This window comes from Rattus norvegicus, chromosome 19 (genome assembly GCF_036323735.1).
Source record: "Rattus norvegicus strain BN/NHsdMcwi chromosome 19, GRCr8, whole genome shotgun sequence".
Lineage (NCBI taxonomy): Eukaryota > Metazoa > Chordata > Mammalia > Rodentia > Muridae > Rattus > Rattus norvegicus.
The window spans coordinates 73,940,648-73,963,488 of NC_086037.1; the positions used below are offsets into that span (position 1 = coordinate 73,940,648).

Here is a 22,841-nt window from a genome sequence, read left to right on the forward strand (position 1 = left end):
ATTTTCTGATTGGGTTGTTTGGTTTTTTGGTGGTTAGCTTCCTGAGTTCTTTATATATTTTGGATATTAGCCCTCTATTTGAAGTGGGGTTAATGAAGGTTTTTTTCCCAATGCAGATTTGTCTTATTGACTATGTCCTTTGCCTTACAGAAACTTTCCAGTTTCATGAGGCCCCATTTATCAATTCTTGATCTTAGAACATGAGCCATTAGAGTTCAGTTTAGGAAATTTCCTCCTGTGCTAATGAGTTCAAGGATCTTTCCCACTTTCTCTTCTATTAGATTGAGTTTATCTGATTTTTATGTTGAGGTCCTTAATCCACTTGGACTTGAGCTTTGTCATACCTGCCTTATTTGTGATAATAAGAAGCTGAAAAATATACAGATGTCTCATGACAGAAGAATGGATACAGAAAATGTGGTTCATTTACACAATGGAATACTACTCATCTATTAAGAATGAGGGCATCCTGAGTGAGGCAACTCAGACCCAAAAGGACATGCATGGTATGTTCTACTAATAAGTTAATATTGGCCAAATAAAGTACAGAATACCCAAGATAAAGTCCACAGAACTCAAAAAGGTCAACAAGCTGAAGGGACCAAGTGAGGATGCTTCAGTTCCACTTGGCAGGGAGAAGAGAGCAATCACAGGGGAGAAGGGAGAGATATGGAACAGTTGGACAATGCACTGGGAATGGAATAAAATCTTGAGTGTAAAAATTACAAGAAAAATTCATAAGTTCAAATTTCTGAAAAGTTTGCAACACCATTGCCCTTTGTCTTCATTAGTTAAAAATATGATAGTAATAAATAATGCATGTCTCTCCAGTTCATTTCTCCATCCACTTGCAGAGATGACAGAAACATGAATATTTCCTTTGCCATGAAGAAAGTAGCCCTGTTAACTCAGTGTGTGACAGTGGTTGCTTGTGCTAGGAGACTGTGATAGCCCAGTGGCAGAGCTAGGCGATGGCAGCATCTAACAAGGATCTATGCTCTGTTGACTCTGATACAGCATGACTTGTCCATGCTACAGATTAAGGTGCATGGAGCAAATATTTAAGTGAAATTCTTTGAGAAAATTTGAAGGCACATGGTATCTTGTTCTGGAGTAGCTCACTGTCAAACTTTGGTCTGTATTTGTGCCAACAAACACAAGAGAGGTGATGCTGTTTGTGTGACTTCCCTGCTCCTGGAACCTTCTCATTGCATCAGTGAGATGCCACCAGAAGTAATTTATGAATTTTCCAAGCAGATCTCAACTTCTGAGTGAATCTACAGATTGCCTTGGAGACTGTTGAAGAGGCCACCATGGCCCTGGCCACTATCTTCATCAGCCTTTGTAAAGTGTGTTTATTTATCTATCAGTTCTAGCAAAAATTGTCCTCACAAGACATTTTGTAGAGTGAATTGTCTTTTAGAACTCTACTTGAGTTGGTGAAAGGGAACACACATTGCTAGAGACTCAGCACACAATCATTTCTGTGTAATTGCTACATCTAGAACTATTGAATAAAAACAATGCATACCTTAGATTTTGTTTGTCAGTTAATACATGGCTAATGGGAATACCCCTGAAACAACACACATAGTAAAATACAGACCCTTGAACCAATGAAAACATTTTGCATGCGATTAAGATAATTTTAGCACAGAGTTGCACTGTGGTGTACACATGTTCTTCCAGCCTTCTAGTAGCTGAGGCAAAAGGACCGCTGGTTCCATTCAACATAATACAACACAGTCTAAAGTTTGTACTCTCACAGTCAAATCATTTTCCTCTACAAGTACCTTTCTTCCTTGATGGAACTTTGGATTTTGTTACTTCTTCATAATTCACTGGATCTGATTCCTCCTCATGAGCTATATACAAAGAAACATTTTTGCAATAAACAAAAACTAGAATTATTATGAAGTATCTATTTCATATTCATACAATTTGACAGTGTTATTCCTGGCCATTTTTCAGAGTTATAAATAAATGAGGACAATGTTAGACATGATAAGAAAGTGGTATAGTTTTCATCTATATAGTGGCAAACTGTCAATTTATAGTTTATATGTACAGTATAGTTCTCCTTTACTGTTCTTATTTTTATGTATTTTCATGTGTATTGGTGTGTCTAGATCCCACAAGGCAACACTGGAACTTGAAGCTCAAATTACAAGTGAGCTGCCAGATATGGCAACTGGGAAATGATTTCAGGTCCTTTGGAAGAGCTGCAAGCTCTTTTAACTGCACAGTCATCTCTCCAGCTCCTACTTTTCTTAAGTTGCTTACATATTACAGATCACATAGGTTTCATAGGCAAACAGCAAAAATGTATATTTAGGTTTATCCATTATTCCTTTGTAATTGAACATCAAGTTATAAATGTTCAATCATGAAAAGTGAGTTTAAATAGGTATATTATATAACTTCTTAAAGAGAGTACATATTATATGCTATGATCAATGCACATTATGATGGAAACAACTGTATAGAGCTGAAGTGGGTTTAACAGGTTCTCTGTATTGGAACATTCTCTGGTGGAATGTGCTGTAAGTGCCTTTTAAACAAGGAATTTAGGTAAACAATGAAGATAAAAGGGAAAATCACATATAGTTATTTTTACCAAATAAAATATATGTGAAACATCAGAATGTAGTACACATTGTTAGCTACAAAATGGAGTAAGGAAGCCCTTGGTATTTCCATACCTGTACATTTTTCATGCCTTAGTTTAGGAATCATGTGCATGTTGACTTCATGAGGAACTACATTGTTACAGTTCCTCTGACAAGCAAAAGCTTCCTTGCTCAGTTCTTGATATTGTTTAAAATAAATGAATAAATATATAGAAAGTGACATCACAAGTACCCTGAGTACCTTGTGGGGTGACTGATGATGATCAGTGTACTTGATCAAGAAATAGCTTGTCATACACTATCAATATACTCCATGAGGCCCTCAAAAGAAGAGCTACCAACAATGGGAAAGTCCCCACTTCAGAGGAAGAACTGAACTCAAATCTGGTTCTTGTCTGAATGGCAAACACTGCCCTAATGAGCCATATATGGCAATAAGATGGACAAATATTATTTACAAGACACAGTTACCTAGAAGCCTTGTGAGATTTGTAATGGGGATAGTATCTCATTCTGGAGATGGCTAACCACTAGCCTTCTTTGCTCCAACAGCTATTAAAGAGACCCAGCTATGGTAAGACACCTTAACACTTTGCACTTTCATTTTCCATATGAAATCCTTAATACCAACTATCTATGTGTTACCAGAAAGTTGTTTTCTTTGAGGAGAGCTACAATCAAGAAGTTGTTAGAAGCTTTCCAACAAGTTACAACCTGTCCTTCTACCACATGACACCGCTACCCACTGTTACTTGAGTTAAAGATGGGAGCTACATCTCTGCCTGCTTATTTGAAATTATGGCAAATGGTTATTAGCACAGGGTAGAGGTGCTTGCTGTAATTTTAAAACATAAAATCCCCAGGAGGGAGCTGAAAGGTAGGACACACACTTTAAAAATCAATTACTGGCTGGTTTCAGTAATTGACTTGACACTTGACTTGATACTTGACAGAATCAGAAATAACAGACAAAAGGCACAAGCTCTTTGTCATGGTTCTCTATCTATCTTAAAGTATTTTAAGAGAAAGTACAAATTCATATAGCATACATCTCAAAATTTCCTGGGCAAAGAAAAATGGTATGATGAGTTTAATTCAAGTTAATATAATATCATATAACTCTCATACTTACTAAACAGTTTCCTACGCTTAGAAACTTTAGGTCTCTTTGATTTTATTCCTTTGTCTGAGTCTTCTTTGCCAGCAATTTTATCTTTCTCTTCATCTTCATCTACATAAAATATATTTAGTGTAGTAAATAAGAGAACTAATATTTATATTTCAAAATATGCACAACAGCAGTCTTCACCTCCCCAGAAAATGTTTAACTAGGCTAGTATAATACGAGAAAAATATAAAAGAGATAATATTAATATCCATATTAAATCCATATTATCAAATTTGTGTCCTTAATTTATAAATATGTACTAACTTTTTTCTCAATTTTTAGTTTTGCTGTTCTGTTTGTGCTTTTATGTTACTGTATAAATAGTAGGATATGGACAATGTATATGTACAATATTATAGCATTTATAATATAGTCAAAGCTTAATTATGGGGAATAGGTTAAACAAATGAAGGATTATAAAATATGGTATACTAAACATAGCTGTAAAACAATGTATAAGCATTACTTGGAGGTAATGTTAAGTGGGAAAAAGAATAGAAAGGATCACTCATGTGCTACCCTCCATAAGAAAGAAGAGACTTGGGGAATAGTAGTAAAATGTCTCATCTTTATAAAATAAAATACAGTAAAGATATCAAAAACAATGAAATTGGTTACCTGCAAGATGAGTAGGAAACAAAGTCAAGATATTATTTTAGGTAAATATGACTTCTTACAGTTACTTTTACAAACAATCATTTCCCACACATTTCAGAAATTAAATAAAAAATCAAGTACATCATAAAAAGAAAAGTTGAAATGAAATACAAAATAGAAATAAAAACTCAAAAAAAATTGGTCTACTGGGGCTTAGGAGAGAGACTAGCCCAAATAACTGACTACTATATTGGGAGTAAAGGAAGGGTATAGCACAAGCAAATCACAAAATCTTTCTGGAAGGGTTGCTTTTCCGGTGGTACAAACTAAACAACTTGGAAATAACTTGAGAATTATAGGGTTGAACAAATTAGTGAATGTATTGAATTTTCAGAGGTGGTTTTATACTGTATTACTGTGAATGATTAGTTTCCACATTAGTAAACTAAAGCAGAGATGAACAAAAATTCTGATGTTTGAGGACAAAACATATTGGATAACTTATTAATATGAAAGAACTCAGATAACACCTGTTTCATTAACCCTTCTGAAAATTTGACTAGAGAATGAACTTCACAGACAATTAAAAGTAAATCAACAAAAGGAATGATGGCAAACATTTAATAAATACCTTGTATAACTGACTTTGAATTGAAGGAAGAAATGATGAAAGTAGAGGAAGAAGAGAGAACAAAGAGAAGAGGGACAGAACATACAATAGCTTGATGCAATAACAATGCAACTTTTTAGCAGTTCAGATTCCAGAAAAATGGCTGAATATAAACCATCAGCACTAATCTTTTTCTCCTCAAGGAAGAACCATAGCAGTACATGTGTAGCCATACATTGAAGCGAATGACAGCGGGTGAGCACTGGAGCCCAACAGTGGAAAAATGGGAACCTTACAACATGTAGAAACCCAGAGCATAAACAGGGAAACAAAACATCCTACCTGCTCCATATACTCAGTGTAAATTCCAGCAGTATACACACATGAATGAGAAATAAGAATGGATCAAACATTATCAGTAAAGTACTAAATCTTAAGATACTTAAGAAAGAAGGAATATGCTAAACAGATAGAATAAACCTAACAAAGTGACATCTTATTTCATAGTTTTCTTCAATAACTCTGAATGTAAGTAATCAGAATTGTTAAGTTAAAATATATGGACTGGATAAATGGATTAAAAACAATATGCTGCCTATAAGACACCTAATAAGGATATACAGAATAAAAGTGACAAAATGGGAAATTATAAGAAAACAATCAGAAAGCAAGTATGAGTAGCTATTCTCATCTGGAAAAACAGATTTTAAGCCAGAAACAGAATAATAAATTTTGAATTTATAATTTAATCATTAAAAATTAATAATGATTAATGGATTAATTAATATAAAATATGGTTGCTACCAATCTCCATACCTCTAGAAACAGAATATCTAATTTTATAAAATGAACATTGTTTAAAGGAAGAGATAGGCTAGTGTACAATTACAGTTGGATTTAAAAACTATACTCTCGCTGGTCAGGTGGGCACTCCTGAGGCTGCAGAGCGGAAGAGACCACCAACACTGCATCCCTGGCCCAAGAGGAAACTGTATAAGGCCTCTGGGCTCCCGTGGGGGAGGGCCCAGGAGCGGCAGGACCCCTGCCTGAGACACCACCGGAACCTGAAGGAAACAGATTGGATAAACAGTCCTCTGCACCCAAATCCCGTGGGAGGGAGAGCTAAACCTTCAGAGAGGCAGACAAGCCTGGGAAACCAGAAGAGACTGCTCTCTGTACATACATCTCGGACGCCAGAGGAAAACACCAAAGGCCATCTGGAACCCTGGTGCACTGAAGCTCCCGGAAAGGGCTGCACAGGTCTTCCTGGTTGCTGCCGCCGCAGAGAGCCCGTGGGCAGCACCCTGCGAGCAAACTTGAGCCTCGGGACCACAGGTAAGACCAACTTCTCTGTTGCAAGAAGGCTGCCTGGTGAAATCCGGACACACAGAGGCAGAATTCCTCTAGAACCGGGCACGTCCTGTGTTTACCGGAAGTCCCACACCCGCGGATCCCGGCCCGCAGCAGCTCTCTGCTACCAGACCCCGTGGGAAAGAGACCTCTCTGCCTGGTCAGGTGGGCACTCCTGAGGCTGCATAAGCTCCCGGAAGGGGCGGCACAGGTCTTCCTGGTTGCTGCCGCCGCAAAGAGCCCGTGGGCAGCACCCCGCGAGCAAACTTGAGCCTCAGGACCACAGGTAAGACCAAATTTTCTGCTGCAAGAAAGCTGCCTGGTGAACTCAAGACACAGGCCCACAGGAACAGCTGAAGACCTGTAGAGAGGAAAAACTACACGCCCGAAAGCAGAACACTCTGTCCCCATAACTGACTGAAAGAGAGGAAAACAGGTCTACAGCACTCCTGACACACAGGCTTATAGGACAGTCTAGCCACTGTCAGAAATAGCAGAACAAAGTAACACTAGAGATAATCTGATGGCGAGAGGCAAGCGCAGGAACACAAGCAACAGAAACCAAGACTACATGGCATCATCGGAGCCCAATTCTCCCACCAAAACAAACATGGAATATCCAAACACACCAGAAAAGCAAGATCTACTTTCAAAATCATATTTGATCATGATGCTGGAGGACTTCAAGAAAGACGTGAAGAACTCCCTTAGGGAAACACAGGAAAACATTAATAAACAAGTAGAAGCCTACAGAGAGGAATCGCAAAAATCCCTGAAAGAATCGCAAAAATCCCTGAAAGAATTCCAGGAAAACACAATCAAACAGTTGAAGGAATTAAAAATGGAAATAGAAGCAATCAAGAAAGAACACATGGAAACAACCCTGGATATAGAAAACCAAAAGAAGAGACAAGGAGCTGTAGATACAAGCTTCACCAACAGAATACAAGAGATGGAAGAGAGAATCTCGGGAGCAGAAGATTCCATAGAAATCATTGACTCAACTGTCAAAGATAATGTAAAGCGGAAAAAGCTACTGGTCCAAAACATACAGGAAATCCAGGACTCAATGAGAAGATCAAACCTAAGGATAATAGGTATAGAAGAGAGTGAAGACTCCCAGCTCAAAGGACCAGTAAATATCTTCAACAAAATCATAGAAGAAAACTTCCCTAACCTAAAAAAAGAGATACCCATAGGCATACAAGAAGCCTACAGAACTCCAAATAGATTGGACCAGAAAAGAAACACCTCCCGTCACATAATAGTCAAAACACCAAACGCACAAAATAAAGAAAGAATATTAAAAGCAGTAAGGGAAAAAGGTCAAGTAACATATAAAGGCAGACCTATCAGAATCACACCAGACTTTTCGCCAGAAACTATGAAGGCCAGAAGATCCTGGACAGATGTCATACAGACCCTAAGAGAACACAAATGCCAGCCCAGGTTACTGTATCCTGCAAAACTCTCAATTAACATAGATGGAGAAACCAAGATATTCCATGACAAAACCAAAACTACACAATATCTTTCTACAAATCCATCACTACAAAGGATAATAAATGGTAAAGCCCAACATAAGGAGGCAAGCTATACCCTAGAAGAAGCAAGAAACTAATCGTCTTGGCAACAAAACAAAGAGAAGAAAAGCACACAAACATAACCTCACATCCAAATATGAATATAACAGGAAGCAATAATCACTATTCCTTAATATCTCTCAACATCAATGGCCTCAACTCACCAATAAAAAGACATAGATTAACAAACGGGATACGCAACGAGGACCCTGCATTCTGCTGCCTACAGGAAACACACCTCAGAGACAAAGACAGACACTACCTCAGAGTGAAAGGCTGGAAAACAACTTTCCAAGCAAATGGTCAGAAGAAGCACGCTGGAGTAGCCATTCTAATATCAAATAAAATCAATTTTCAATTAAAAGTCATCAAAAAAGCTAAGGAAGGACACTTCATATTCATCAAAGGAAAAATCCACCAAGATGAACTCTCAATCCTAAATATCTATGCCCCAAATACGAGGGCACCTACATACGTAAAAGAAACCCTAATAAAGCTCAAAACACACATTGCACCTCACACAATAATAGTGGGAGATTTCATCACCCCACTCTCATCAATGGACAGATCATGGAAACAGAAATTAAACAGAGACGTAGACAGACTAGGAGAAGTCATGAGCCAAATGGACTTAACGGATATTTATAGAACATTCTATCCTAAAACAAAAGGATATAGCTTCTTCTCAGCTCCTCATGGTACTTTCTCCAAAATTGACCACATAGTTGGTCAAAAAAGGGCCTCAACAGGTACAGAAAGATAGAAATAATCCCATGCGTGCTATCAGACCACCATGGCCTAAAACTGGTCTTCAATAACAATAAGGGAAGAATGCCCACATATACGTGGAAATTGAACAATGCTCTACTCAATGATAACCTAGTCAAGGAAGAAATAAAGAAAGAAATTAAAAACTTTTTAGAATTTAATGAAAATGAAGGTACAACATACCCAAACTTAAGGGACACAATGAAAGCTGTGCTAAGAGGAAAACTCATAGCGCTGAGTGCCTGCAGAAAGAAACAGGAAAGAGCATATGTCAGCAGCTTGACAGCACACCTAAAAGCTCTAGAACAAAAAGAAGCAAATACACCCAGGAGGAGTAGAAGGCAGGAAATAATCAAACTCAGAGCTGAAATCAACCAAGTAGAAACAAAAAGGACCATAGAAAGAATCAACAGAACCAAAAGTTGGTTCTTTGAGAAAATCAACAAGATAGATAAACCCTTAGCCAGACTAACGAGAGGACACAGAGAGTGTGTCCAAATTAACAAAAGCAGAAACGAAAAGGGAGACATAAGTACAGATTCAGAGGAAATTCAAAAAATCATCATATCTTACTATAAAAGCCTATATTCAACAAAACTTGAAAATCTACAGGAAATGGACAATTTCCTAGACAGATACCAGGTACCGAAGTTAAATCAGGAACAGAGAAACCAGTTAAACAACCCCATAACTCCTAAGGAAATAGAAGCAGTCATTAAAGGTCTCCCAACCAAAAAGAGCCCAGGTCCAGACGGGTTTAGTGCAGAATTCTATCAAACATTCATAGAAGACCTCATACCAATATTATCCAAACTATTCCACAAAATTGAAACAGATGGATCACTCCCGAATTCCTTCTATGAAGCCACAATTACTCTTATACTTAAACCACACAAAGACCCAATAAAGAGAGAGAACTTCAGAACAATTTCCCTTATGAATATCGACACAAAAATACTCAGTAAAATTCTGGCAAACCAAATCCAAGAGCACATCAAAACAATCATCCACCATGATCAAGTAGGCTTCATCCCAGGCATGCAGGGATGGTTTAATATACAGAAAACCATCAACGTGATCCATCATATAAACAAACTGAAAGAACAGAACCACATGATCATTTCATTAGATGCTGAGAAAGCATTTGACAAAATTCAACACCCCTTCGTGATAAAAGTCCTGGAAAGAATAGGAATTCAAGGCCCATACCTAAACATAGTAAAAGCCATATACAGCAAACCAGTTGCTAACATTAAACTAAATGGAGAGAAACTTGAAGCAATCCCACTAAAATCAGGGACTAGACAAGGCTGCCCACTCTCTCCCTACTTATTCAATATAGTTCTTGAAGTTCTAGCCAGAGCAATCAGACAACAAAAGGAGGTCAAGGGGATACAGATCGGAAAAGAAGAAGTCAAAATATCACTATTTGCAGATGATATGATAGTTTATTTAAGTGATCCCAAAAGTTCCACCAGAGAACTACTAAAGCTGATAAACAACTTCAGCAAAGTGGCTGGGTATAAAATTAACTCAAATAAATCAGTAGTCTTCCTCTACACAAAAGAGAAACAAGCCGAGAAAGAAATTAGGGAAACGACACCCTTCATAATAGACCCAAATAATATAAAGTACCTCGGTGTGACTTTAACCAAGCAAGTAAAAGATCTGTACAATAAGAACTTCAAGACACTGAAGAAAGAAATTGAAGAAGACCTCAGAAGATGGAAAGATCTCCCATGCTCATGGATTGGCAGGATTAAAAGAGTAAAAAAGGGCCATTTTGTCAAAAGCAATCTACAGATTCAACACAATCCCCATCAAAATTCCAACCCAATTATTCACACAGTTAAAAAGAACAATTCGCAAATTCATTGGGAATAACAAAAACCCCAGGATAGCTAAAACAATAAAAGGACTTCAGGGGGAATCACTATCCCTGAACTCAAGCAGTATTACAGAGCAATAGTGATAAAAACTGCATGGTATTGGTACAGAGACAGACAGATAGACCAATGGAATAGAATTGAAGACCCAGAAATGAACCCACACACCTATGGTCCCTTGATTTTTGACAAAGGAGCCAAAACCATCCAATGGAAAAAAGATAGCATTTTCAGCAAATGGTGCTGGTTCAACTGGAGGGCAACATGTAGAAGAATGCAGATCGATCCATGCTTATCACCCTGTACAAAGCTTAAGTCCAAGTGGATCAAGGACCTCCACATCAAACCTGATACACTCAAACTAATAGAAGAAAAACTAGGGAAGCATCTGGAACACATGGGCACTGGAGAAAATTCCCTGAACAAAACACCAATGGCTTATGCTCTAAGATCAAGAATCGGCAAATGGGGTCTCATAAAACTGCAAAGCTTCTGTAAGGCAAAGGACACTGTGCTTAGGACAAAACGGCAACCAACAGATTGGGAAAAGATCTTTACCAATCCTACAACTGATAGAGGGCTTATATCCAAAATATACTAAGAACTCAAGAAGTTAGACTGCAGGGAAACAAATAACCCTATTAAAAAATGGGGTTCAGAGCTAAACAAAGAATTCACAGCTGAGGAATGCCAAATGACTAATAAAACAGAGACTGAAGGAACACCCATTCAGAGCCTGCCCCACATGTGGCCCATACATATACAGCCACCCAATTAGACAAGATGGATGAAGCAAAGAAGTGCAGGCCAACAGGAGCCGGATGTAGATCGCTCCTGAGAGACACAGCCAGAATACAGCAAATACAGAGGCGAATGCCAGCAGCAAACCACTGAACTGAGAATAGGACCCCCGTTGAAGGAATCAGAGAAAGAACTGGAAGAGCTTGAAGGGGCTCGAGACCCCATATGTACAACAATGCCAAGCAACCAGAGCTTCCAGGGACTAAGCCAATACCTAAAGACTATACATGGACTGACCCTGGACTCTGACCTCATAGATAGCAATTAATATCCTAGTAAGAGCACCAGTGGAAGGGGAAGCCCTGGGTCCTGCTAAGACTGAACCCCCAGTGAACTAGACTATGGGGGGAGGGCGGCAATGGCGGGAGGGTGGGGAGGGGAACACCCATAAGGAAGGGGAGGGGGAGGGGTTAGGGGGATGTTTGCCTGGAAACCAGGAAAGGGAATAACACTCGAAATGTAAATAAGAAATACTCAAGTTAATGATAAAAAAAAAGAAGAAAAAAAAGAAGAAAGATGTAAATAAATAAAAGTACAAGAATATGTATCTTACAGTCAATGTCAAAACTAACACCAAAATCTAAGCCAATGAAGACAAAGTAAATTAATCATCATACTTCAATAGGAATTTCTAAAAGAGCAAGGGGATGCATGCTCATGAAGCATCCTGCTCAAAACAAATAATACAATTATATTCAGTATAATTGTTTTCTAGCAGCTCTTGGCATCTGACACAATATTTTTTAATCTACTTTTTCCCATACATGAGGCTACAAGGAAAATGGCTTAGATCGCTCAGAATTGAAGCCATTCCAGGTATATAAGTACTAAATTCATAACATTAATTATTCAATGTAACTTTCATTTTTTCATGCATAAGGAATTCCATATTCTGTGACAATAAACTAATAAAGAAGATGATCTACCTGGACTATAAACATTATGTTACTTTTCAAATACTGATAATATATTCTGTAGTTTTCTTAGAGTATTAAGACAATATTATCAAAAATTAAAAGTTTAAAATATTTGTCATTATATTAAGGGAAAATGTATGATGTTATAAAACTACACAGCATTGAAAGACAGTAAGAAAACTAGATAAAAAGTTAAGACATAAAGAACATGCTGTACTTTTTAAATTTTTTTTATCTTTTTTTTTTGGTTCTTTTTTTTGGAGCTGGGGACTGAACCCAAGGCCTTGCGCTTCCTAGGCAAGCGCTCTACCACTGAGCTAAATCCCCAACCCCTTTTTTATCTTTATTAACTTGAGTATTTCTTATTTACATTTCGATTGTTATTCCCCTTCCCAGTTTCCAGAGAGCATGCTATACTTAAACTTCAAAATAAGTAACTAAATTAAATGTGGTTACAATTACTAATTAAAATACAGCTAATTGCATTTCAAAAAATCCCATTATCATTATATGCATCATAGAAGGTATGTGGAAAAGCCAATCAGAAAGATTATATTGCTGAGAAGGAAAATAAGGTATCATAAATACATCAGACTAAAAAAAATAAAAAAATAAAAACATGTAGAACTTCACGAACAGAAGACATGATAGTTTAATTCTTTTGTTCTTCTCTTTTTATTGATTATTTTATTTATTCACATTTCAAATGTCATCCTTCTTGTTTCCCCTATCACATCCCCCCTTCCCTCTGCTTCTATGAGGGAGCTCACCCACCCACCAACCCACCCATCCACTCCTGCCTCACTGCCCTAGCACTCCCCCATGTTGGGGCAAATTCCAACAAACATAACCACAGATGTGATATGACAGTGTCTTTTACTAGGACTAAAATAAGTTTCTGTACATCAGCATTAGTAGAAAAATTAAAACTGAATATAGTGACAACAGGTAAATCATAAATAAATAGTAATAAAAATGAATTACATTCCAAAATAAAAAGGTAATATAATTATCAATGTAACTATAAAAGGAGGGACATAACTATCCTGAATTGAGTTGAAAACAGCTTTATAATATTTTAATAATTACTTACTAAGCACATTCTCATATTTGGTGGCCTCAAAATTCTCAATTTCAGATTGTGTTCTTGAAATTAAATTCATGGTTTCACGTGATTTTTCAGAGATACGAAGTGCTAAAGAGAAATAGATTCATGATTAAACTTCTGGTAGGCAAAATCCATCTCACTTGTATATCACTACTGGTAGAGGACTACAAATATAAAAACCATAAGCTATGCAACAAAAAAGAGAGTGGAGATGAAGTGGGAAATGTCTGTGGAGAGCAAACTGCAGAGTGGTCACTGACCATTCAAATAGTACCAGAGCTTGCATTTTAGTTCTTTGGGTATTTTAAAGGATATATATTTAGATGAAAAAGTTCTAAGTCATGAATACAGGAAAGGATAGAGATGAGGGTGGGTATGCTAGGGATGAAAAGAAGACAATAGAGCAGAGGGGAGAGAATAGGAATCAGAATGCTGTCTATCTATGTATCTATCTATTCATGTATCTGAAACTTTTGAGGAATGAAATTTAAAAGTTATTAGAATAAAGTTATAAAATACATCCTCGTATAAGTAATCACGATCAAAGGGAAAGTGGCTTGCAGTTACATTTAGCTTATGATAATCTAGTAAGAGTTCTCTGTGTCTGCTCACATTTGTGTCTCCCTCTTTCTCTGACTTTCTCCATTGTAGGTGCCTGGGATTCTGTCAGCAAATCCTCATCTTCATTTGCAGTCTCAAAAGGAACTACATGAAAACAATCATTCAGTATACTAAACAGAAAATTCTATTACATGTACCTAGATTTCAAATGTAAAAGAAAATGGCAGCAACATTTTCTATAACTTTTTAATGTAAATGACCCAGATGCTAAGTCTGACATGACCATACTTTGACCATTTGCAGTTAGCTGAGAAATACTGAATTCTAAGCATGACAGGAATGCTACATATATGAAATCTCAACAAGACAGTTGCTTAAACAAGAGTAACATAATGGCCACACCAGTTGACGTGCTACTGTGGACGAGAGGAACTTCACAAGGCTTCAACCTTTAGACAAAGAGCTACAGGTGATTAATGGCTCCTGAGAGAGAAAGTACCAGTTTTGTTTGTTTGTTTGTTTGTTTGTTTGTTTGTGTATGTGTCGCTTGTGTGTGTGTTTATGAATTGCACATGTTGTGGGTGTATATATGTTTGTGTGTGTACATGTAGGCATGTACTTATATATTTGTCTAGAGAGGAAGTGGTCATAAATTTGGAGGGAGGGATAACACAAGAGCAGTTTCAAAGAGAGAGGGAGGAGTGAAAATTAAATACAGTACTTATTACAACATTCTTAAAAATAAAAATTTAATTGAACATGATAATATATTAACAAATAAGTTTTTCTTATTTGTTAACATAAGAAAATAAAATAAACAATAAAATTTTATACAAGGAACTGATATTGGAAATTATACCCCTACTAACAGAATGAAGGAAATAAGATAAGAGGAACAGTAAAGAAAACATAGAGAAACAGAAAAAAAGATTTTAAAATATTTTCAACAAAATCATAGAAGAAAATGCCTTCAATCTAATGAAAGTCATACTTATCATGGAACAGGAAAAATAGAGAATGCCAAATAGACAAAGCCAGAAAAGAAAATCTTCATAATAGTCCCAAACAATATAAAATACCTCGGTGTGACTTTAACCAAGCAAGTAAAAGATCTCTATGATAAGAACTTCAAGACTCTGAAGAAAGAAATTGAAGAAGACCTCAGAAGATGGGAAGATCTCCCATGCTCATGGATTGGCAGGATTAATATAGTAAAAAATGGCCATTTCCCAAAAGTGACCTACAGATTCAATGCAATCCCCATCAAAATACCAATCCAATTCTTCAAAGAGTTAGACAGAACAATTTGCAAATTCATCTGGTATAACAAAAAACCCAGGATAGCTAAACCTATACTCAACAATAAAAGGACTTCCGGGAGAATCACTATCCTTGAACTCAAGCAGTATTACAGAGCAATAGTGATAAAAACTGCATGGTATTGGTACAGTGACAGACAGATAGACCAATGGAATAGAATTGAAGACCCAGAAATGAACCCACATACATATAGTCACTTGATTTTTGACAAAGGAGCCAAGACCATCCAATGGAAAAAAGATAGCATTTTCAGCAAATGGTGCTGGTTCAACTGGAGGGCAACATGTAGAAGAATGCAGATCGATCCATGTTTATCACCCTGTACAAAGCTTAAGTCCAAGTGGATCAAGGATCCCCACATCAAACCAGATACACTCAAACTAATAGAAGAAAAAGTGGGGAAGCATCCTGAACACATGGGCACTGGAGAAAATTTTCCTGAACAAAACACCAATGGCTTATGCTCTAAGATCAAGAATCGACAAATGGGATCTCATAAAACTGCAATGCTTCTGTAAGGCAAAGGACACTATTGTTAGGACAAAACGGCAACCAACAGATTGGGAAAAGATCTTTACCAATCCTACAACAGATAGAGGGCTTATATCCAAAATATACAAAGAAATCAAAAAGTTAGACCACAGGGAGACAAATAAGCCTATTAAAAATGGAGTTCAGATCTAAACAAAGAATTCACAGCTGAGTAATGAAAGAGAACTTCAGACCAATTTGCCTTGTGAATATTGATGCAAAATAATAAAATTCTTGCAAACCAATCCAAGAACACATCAAAACATTCATCCATTATGATCAAATAGGCTTCATCTCAGTGATGCAGGGATGGTTCAATATATGGAAATCCATCAACGTAATCCAATATATAAATAAATTCAAAGGAAAAACCACATCATCTCATTTGATGTTGAGAACGCATTAGACAAAATTCAACACTGCTTCATGTTAAAAGTCTTGGAAAGATCAGGAATTCAAGGCCCATACCTAAACATAGTAAAAGCCATATACAGCAAACCAGTAGCTAACATTAAACTAAATGGAGAGAAATTTGAAGCAATCCCACTAAAATCAGGGACTAGACAAGGCTGCCCACTCTCTGCCTATCTTTTCAATAAGTACTCAAAGCCCTAGCCAGAGCAATTAAACTTGAAAAGGAGGTCAAAGGGATAAAATTGGAAAGGAAGAAGTCATAATATCACTATTTGCAGATGATATGATAGTGACCCCAAAAATTCCACCAAAGAACTCCTAAACCTGGTAAACAACATCAGCAAAGTGGCTGGATATCAAATTAACTCAAACAAATCAGGTGTCTTCCTCTACTCAAAGGATAAAAAGGCTGAGAAAGAAATTAGGGAAACAACTCCCTTCATAATAGCCACAAATAATATAAAGTATCTTGGAGTAACTCTAACCAAGCAAGTGAAAAATCCATATGACAAGAACTTCAAGTCTCTGAAGAAAGAAGTTGAAGAAGACCTCAGAAGATGGAAAGACCTCCTATGCTCATGGATTGGCAGGATTAATATAGTAAAAATGGCCATCTTATGGAAAGCAATCTATAGATTCAATGCAATCCCCATCAAAATTCCAACTTAATTCTTCATAGAGTGAGAAAGAGCAATTTGCAATTTCATCTGGAATAACAAAAAACCTAGAATAGTAAAAATATTCTTAACAATGAAAGAACTTCTGAGAGAATCACCATCCCAAACCTCCAGCTGTATTCTGGAGCATTAGGGGGAAAAATGTATGATATTGGTACAGAGACAGGCAGGTAAATGAATGGAATAGAATTGAAGACCTGGAAATGAACCTACACACCTATGGTCACTTGATCTTTGCCAAAGGACCTAAAACTATCCAGTGGAAAAAAAGACAGCATTTTCACCAAATGGTGCTGGTTCACCTGGAGGTCGGCATGTAGAAGAATGCAAATTGATCCATTCTTATCACCTTATACAAAGCTCATGTCCAAGTGGATCAAGGACCTCCACATAAAACCAGATACACTGAACCTAATAGAAGAGCCAAAGCTTCTGCAGGGTAAAGGACACTGTCAATAGGACAAAATAGCAACCAACAGATTGGGAAAGGTCGTTACCAATCCTGCATCTGATAGAAGGCTAATATCCAATGTATACGAAGAACTTAAGAAGTTAGACTCTAGAGAACCCAATAATCCTATTAAAAATTGCATAGAGAGCTAAACAAAGAATTCTCAACTGAGCAATATTGAATGGCCAAGAAGCACCTAAAGAAATGCTCAACATCCTTAGTCATCAAGGAAATGCAAATCACAACAACAATGAGCTTCCACCTCACACCAGTGAGAATGGCTAAGATCAAAAACTCAGGTGACAGCAGATGCTGGCAAGGATGTGGAGAAAGAGGAACTCTCCTCCATTGCTGGTGGGATTGCAAGCTGAGGCAACCAGTCTGGAAATCAGTCTGGCAGTTTCTCAGAAAATTGGACATAATACTACCTGAGGACCCAGCTAGACCACTCCTGGGCCTATACACAAAAGATGCTCCAACAAATAACAAGGACACATGCTCCACTATGTTCATAGCAGCCTTATTTATAATAGCCAGAAGCTGGAAACAACCCAGATGCCCTTCAACAGAGGAATGGATAGAGAAAATGTGGTACATCTACACAATGGCTACTACTCAGCTATTAAAAACAATGACTTCATGAAATTTGCAGGCAAATGGATGGAACTACATAATATCATCCTAAGTGATGTAACCCCATCACAGAAAACATACACATGCTATGCATTCACTGATAAGTAGATATTAGCCCAAAAGCTCTGAATACCCCAGGTACAATTACAGACCACATAAAACCCAAGAAGAAGAAAGCCCAAAATGTGGAAGCTATAGTCCTTCTTAGAAGGGGGAACAAAATACTTCACTCTGTGAAGCAGAGACCCAAGGAAAGGCCATCCAGAGAATGCCACACACAGGGATCCATCCAACATGTAGTCATCAAACCCAGTCATTATTGGGGAGATGCATGCTGACATTTTCCTTGTATAACTGTCTCCTGAGATGCTCTGCCAGATCCTGACAAATACAGAGGCAGATGCTCCCAGCCAACCATTGGACTGAGAACAGGGTCCACAATGGAAGAGTTAAGAGAAAGGACTAAGGTTGCTGACGGGTTTGCAACCTCATAGTAAGAACAACAATATCAACCAACCAGACACCCCAGATCTCCCAGGGACTAAACCACCAAACAAAGTGTACACATTGAGGGACCCATGACTCCATCCGCTTATGTGGCAGGAGAGGCCCTTGGTTCTATGATGGCTTGATGCCCCAGTGTAGGTTAATGCCTGGGTGGGGAGGTGGGAGGGAGTTGGTGGGAGAGTGGTAAACACTCTCATGAAGGCAGGGTGTCGGGGAATGGGATAGGGAGTTTCCAGAGGGAAACTTGGAAGGGGGATAATATTTGAAATGCAGATAAAAGAAAATAACCAGTAAAAAGGAAAATAAATTGCAAAAAACTGAGCTTCACAAAAGTGAAATCTTTTGTGAACTTAAGAATATTACCCAAAGACAGGAACACTCAAAAATGGGAGAAAATGGAGCCAAATCAACCATTTCATACAGTTTTAATATTTACAATATAAAAAGAAACCTTGTAAGCTAAGAAATAGGAAAGATAACACAATTAGATAAAAGACTAAAGATCTGGTAGATGCTATTCCAGTAATCATACAATAACCATTAAGTATGTGGTAAGAAAAGAAGCTTCACATATCGAAGGACAGATACTATATAAGTGATAGCCCAGAAAGGAGACCAGAGATTACCAGACGTGGGAAGGGGGAGGGTAATGAGAGCTATCACTTTGTAGCCATGAAAGGCCATGGAGATAGATATCATGATGGTCACACAACTCTGTGGGTGTACTTACTGGCATTGAATTGAATTAAGTCTGTTTAAATCAACTCTTGCTTAAAATCATAGCCAACATGGAAGTCCTGACTGTGTCTGAGGATCCCACTGCCACAGGGGATATGTAAAGGCACTTCCCCTAAAAAGCACAGCGTTGAAGCTGCCATACTGTAAAACTCAACAATTTCACTTTATTTGGAAAGTTCAGGCCAGACAACGCAATATAAGTAGGATATTCAAGACAGATATGCATAAAGAATACCTTTATCTTTGTTTTATACATATTATGTATCAACAAATCTTCAAAGAACCTAGCAGAATACCAATTATTCAATACCAGAAATCGTACTCTTTTGATACACCCAGATAGACCAAGAGCTTATGATGCTAAATATATTCTTGGATCAGGCAAAGCTGTTATTGTGTAGAAGTTTTAGTTAAAATGGAGTCTGAGTAATATAGTGAGACTTCATCATTAATTCCGACATAACTCCAGTATTACTTGGGACAAAGCGATGTTTGTATTTAACAAGGTTCTTATTCAAAGGATATGTTTTGTGTTATATAACAGAAAATCCTTTTTTACCTTCAGTGTTTTCTGCTTTTTTCTGTTCTGACTTTCCAGCCTTAATGATAAAAATTGTAAACAATTAGAAATAATGCACAACAAAGCTTCATTTAATTTATTCTTTTGTTAGGACACTTTCACCCTAATCTGTGTTTTCATCACAAAAACATTTGATTTTTTTATTATTCCCTGAACTCACTAAATAAAAGACTGTAAACAATATGAAGATCAGAGCTACAGCTGGGGACACTAAGTATATTGAAATGGGCAGGCAGTCAACCAACATTACAGTTCTTGATTAAAACTCCATTTTGCCTGCTTACTTCTTTAGACAAAACTCATGGCTTGCAGAATTCTTTCCATAAACCTTCACTAATAACATCTCTGGTAAAAACACATTGTGGAGATATGTCACATGCACAGGAAATGTTTAGACTTTCTTTTTCCCAAAATTTTTGGCCCTAAAAATGTCATAACTAAATACTTTTCTAAGTAAAGTAGTTTTTATAGTTTTCCAGGTTTTAAGTATATATAAAATTACTCAAAGTGATTATGGTTTCATAGTCAAACCTTTTTACACTATAAAAATAGTTGAATTTTGAATAAAAATTAAAAATTTCTCTCATCCCTTGAATTATGCCTTTTAATTCATCATTAAATCAAGCAATGTTCTGTCAATACCAATTAGAAGGTTTTACATGCTAAAATTTTTAGACTTCTCAAATTTTATTTCCAACATTGTAAATATAAACCAAATGTATTAAAAACTGCACTTGTTATTCCTTAAATAAGAATATATTGATAAGATTTTAACCAGGAACTATTCAAAACACTAAAAGAATCTAGGACCCTAAAATAAGCAATTTTCAATAAACTGTACCACACCTTTACCATTTCTTTAGTGTGAACAGGACGTGATTTCAGGGACCCCATTTCTGTGTCATTTAGCTGGGTTGATTCTTGGTGCTCTTCTATTAATGGCATCACTGTAAATGACTTAAAGGTCCCCTCTGAGGCTGAGGGATCTGCATCAGCCCTTTTCTTCTCTGATCTTTAGAATTACAAAATATCTAGTGTTAGATTAGGTGGTGAACATTGGACTTGTAACTGAAGAGTCATTATTGACAAAGATATTAGACAAGCAATTTTAAATATAATGCATCAACTAATCAAAGGTAATTCAGATACAAAATTGATGTCATGAAAGTCAAAGATGGTAATGAATCTTGAGAGATTTAAAATGAAAACACAAAAAGTGCATTTAAAATATTGCAGTACTCATTCATGATAACAGGGCATAGAATAAGCAGGCTTGGCTAGACAAAGATGAATGTAGGATAATCTGGAGGATATTGTTTAGTCATATTTACTTGAGTTACAATTTCATTTCAAAATGGAATAAAAATTTCTCCTGAGAAATTTTAACATTAAAAGTGTTTTTTTTTAAACTAAGTCAACTCCAAGTCCAGATTTAGTCCAGATATTTAAAGTAAGATTTTCTTTCAAGGCAAGGAATCATGTTTTCTTTCCCACCACAAGGCATGATAACAGCTCTTCAGTTTCTAGAACCAGAGTTCTGCCTGTTTACTCTCAGTTTATGCATCTACCAATATTCAATGTCAGGTAATAATATAAATGGTATAAGCATCCACGTTTTCTATAAAACTCAACAAAACCTTCCTTTTTATTAGAGAGCATCACTAATCATTTGTCTTTGAGCAGTATTAACCACGTGCTAATGGTTTATCTTAATCAGACAATACTTTGGTTGAAATAATTATGTAATGCTTGTTGCAAAGTCTCTAAAATAGTTCAGTAAAGTGGGTAAGAAATTTCCAAGGACAGAGTTCTGTGATAAAGTTATAAAACAGGCTCTAATATTACAGAGAATGAGTGGCTTCCTCTTCCAAATTGACAAGGGTAAATTTTCACCCTCAAACATGACTTACTAGTTTTTTTCTAGTATTTAAAATGACTAATTATAAAATACATATTCTTCTAGAGGTGATTTTAAAGGCACATACTAGAGAACTATTATCATGGGGATGTTGAAGCATAAAATGGTTCAGGTGCACACTGTGAACTGATGTTTACTTACATTTCCCTAGCTGTTGTAGTATCAACCACCCTTTCTATTACTAATGGTTGCATATAGCTATAAGAAGAGAATATGATATTCCTAAAGATTTTGATGCAAGGATTTGATTTGAAGACAACACTTGATTTAAAGAGGCAAATCATCTTGTATAACATACACATACTGGTGTGAACCTCATTTATAAACATTTTCTCACACTCTGGCATTTCCCACTTTTCATCTTCTGTACTCATAAATGATCACTGGATAGAAGAACTAAGGAATGTGTGCTGGAAAGGTGAGGAGAGAAAAAAATGCTAAATGGATGCAATTGGTGGTAGATTTTAGCGGACATCACATCTAAGATGTGGAAACAGGAATGTTTTCAATACCTTTCTGTGATACATGAGGAAGGAGGTAAAAAGATTATGGGAAGTAGTGTAGACTCAAAGAGAATAACAATAAAAATGTGATGAGAGTGATGTACATTTGCCCCATCTTGGTCTAATTTATGTCTTATCAATTTGTGTCATTCACCATGTACCTCAGAATATGTCTCTTTCTAGCCATCACCATACTAAGACACGAAACAGTGCAGCAGTGTAAATTGAGGCACATGCTGTAACAATGTTCATGCAGCTCAGGAGAGCACTCCCTATAGCTTATATAATGCTGTTAAGGACAAAGCACTTTTTGGGTAAGACCCATGTTAATTGTCCATGTCTTGGCATTGTAACAGCTTCACACTGAGTTACCAGATGTATGATTGTCATTACAGACACACCATCAACAAAAGTTCTTATTACATGAGCCATTTAGGCAAAATAGAAAACTGCTTTGCTTTCTTTTTCCCAAGATCCTTTTTAGGATAACTTTGCTTAACTCCATTTCCATACTTTCAAAACACATTCCAGCTACATCTCTCCTCTTTAGAAGGGAAAAAAACTCTCACAAGTGTTATTGTATGTGGGAC

The 22,841-nt window shown here is 36.8% G+C and overlaps 1 protein-coding gene across 50 annotated transcripts in view; it reads right to left on the reverse strand.

Moving 5' to 3' along the window:
* Ccdc7a (coiled-coil domain containing 7A) overlaps positions 1-22,841 on the reverse strand; it is a 410,765-nt gene that overhangs the window by 279,913 nt on the left and 108,011 nt on the right. For 49 of the 50 annotated variants that reach the window (XM_063278219.1, XM_063278211.1, XM_063278233.1 and 46 more), the window contains 6 exons: positions 20,677-20,842; positions 19,810-19,849; positions 14,031-14,123; positions 13,404-13,505; positions 3,763-3,861; positions 1,794-1,865 (listed from right to left, as the gene is read on the reverse strand). In XM_063278219.1, the coding sequence (XP_063134289.1) occupies positions 1,794-1,865; positions 3,763-3,861; positions 13,404-13,505; positions 14,031-14,123; positions 19,810-19,849; positions 20,677-20,842 (572 nt within the window). The remainder of the gene's footprint in view (positions 1-1,793; positions 1,866-3,762; positions 3,862-13,403; positions 13,506-14,030; positions 14,124-19,809; positions 19,850-20,676; positions 20,843-22,841) is intronic. The other variant, XM_063278210.1, reaches the window with a different exon arrangement.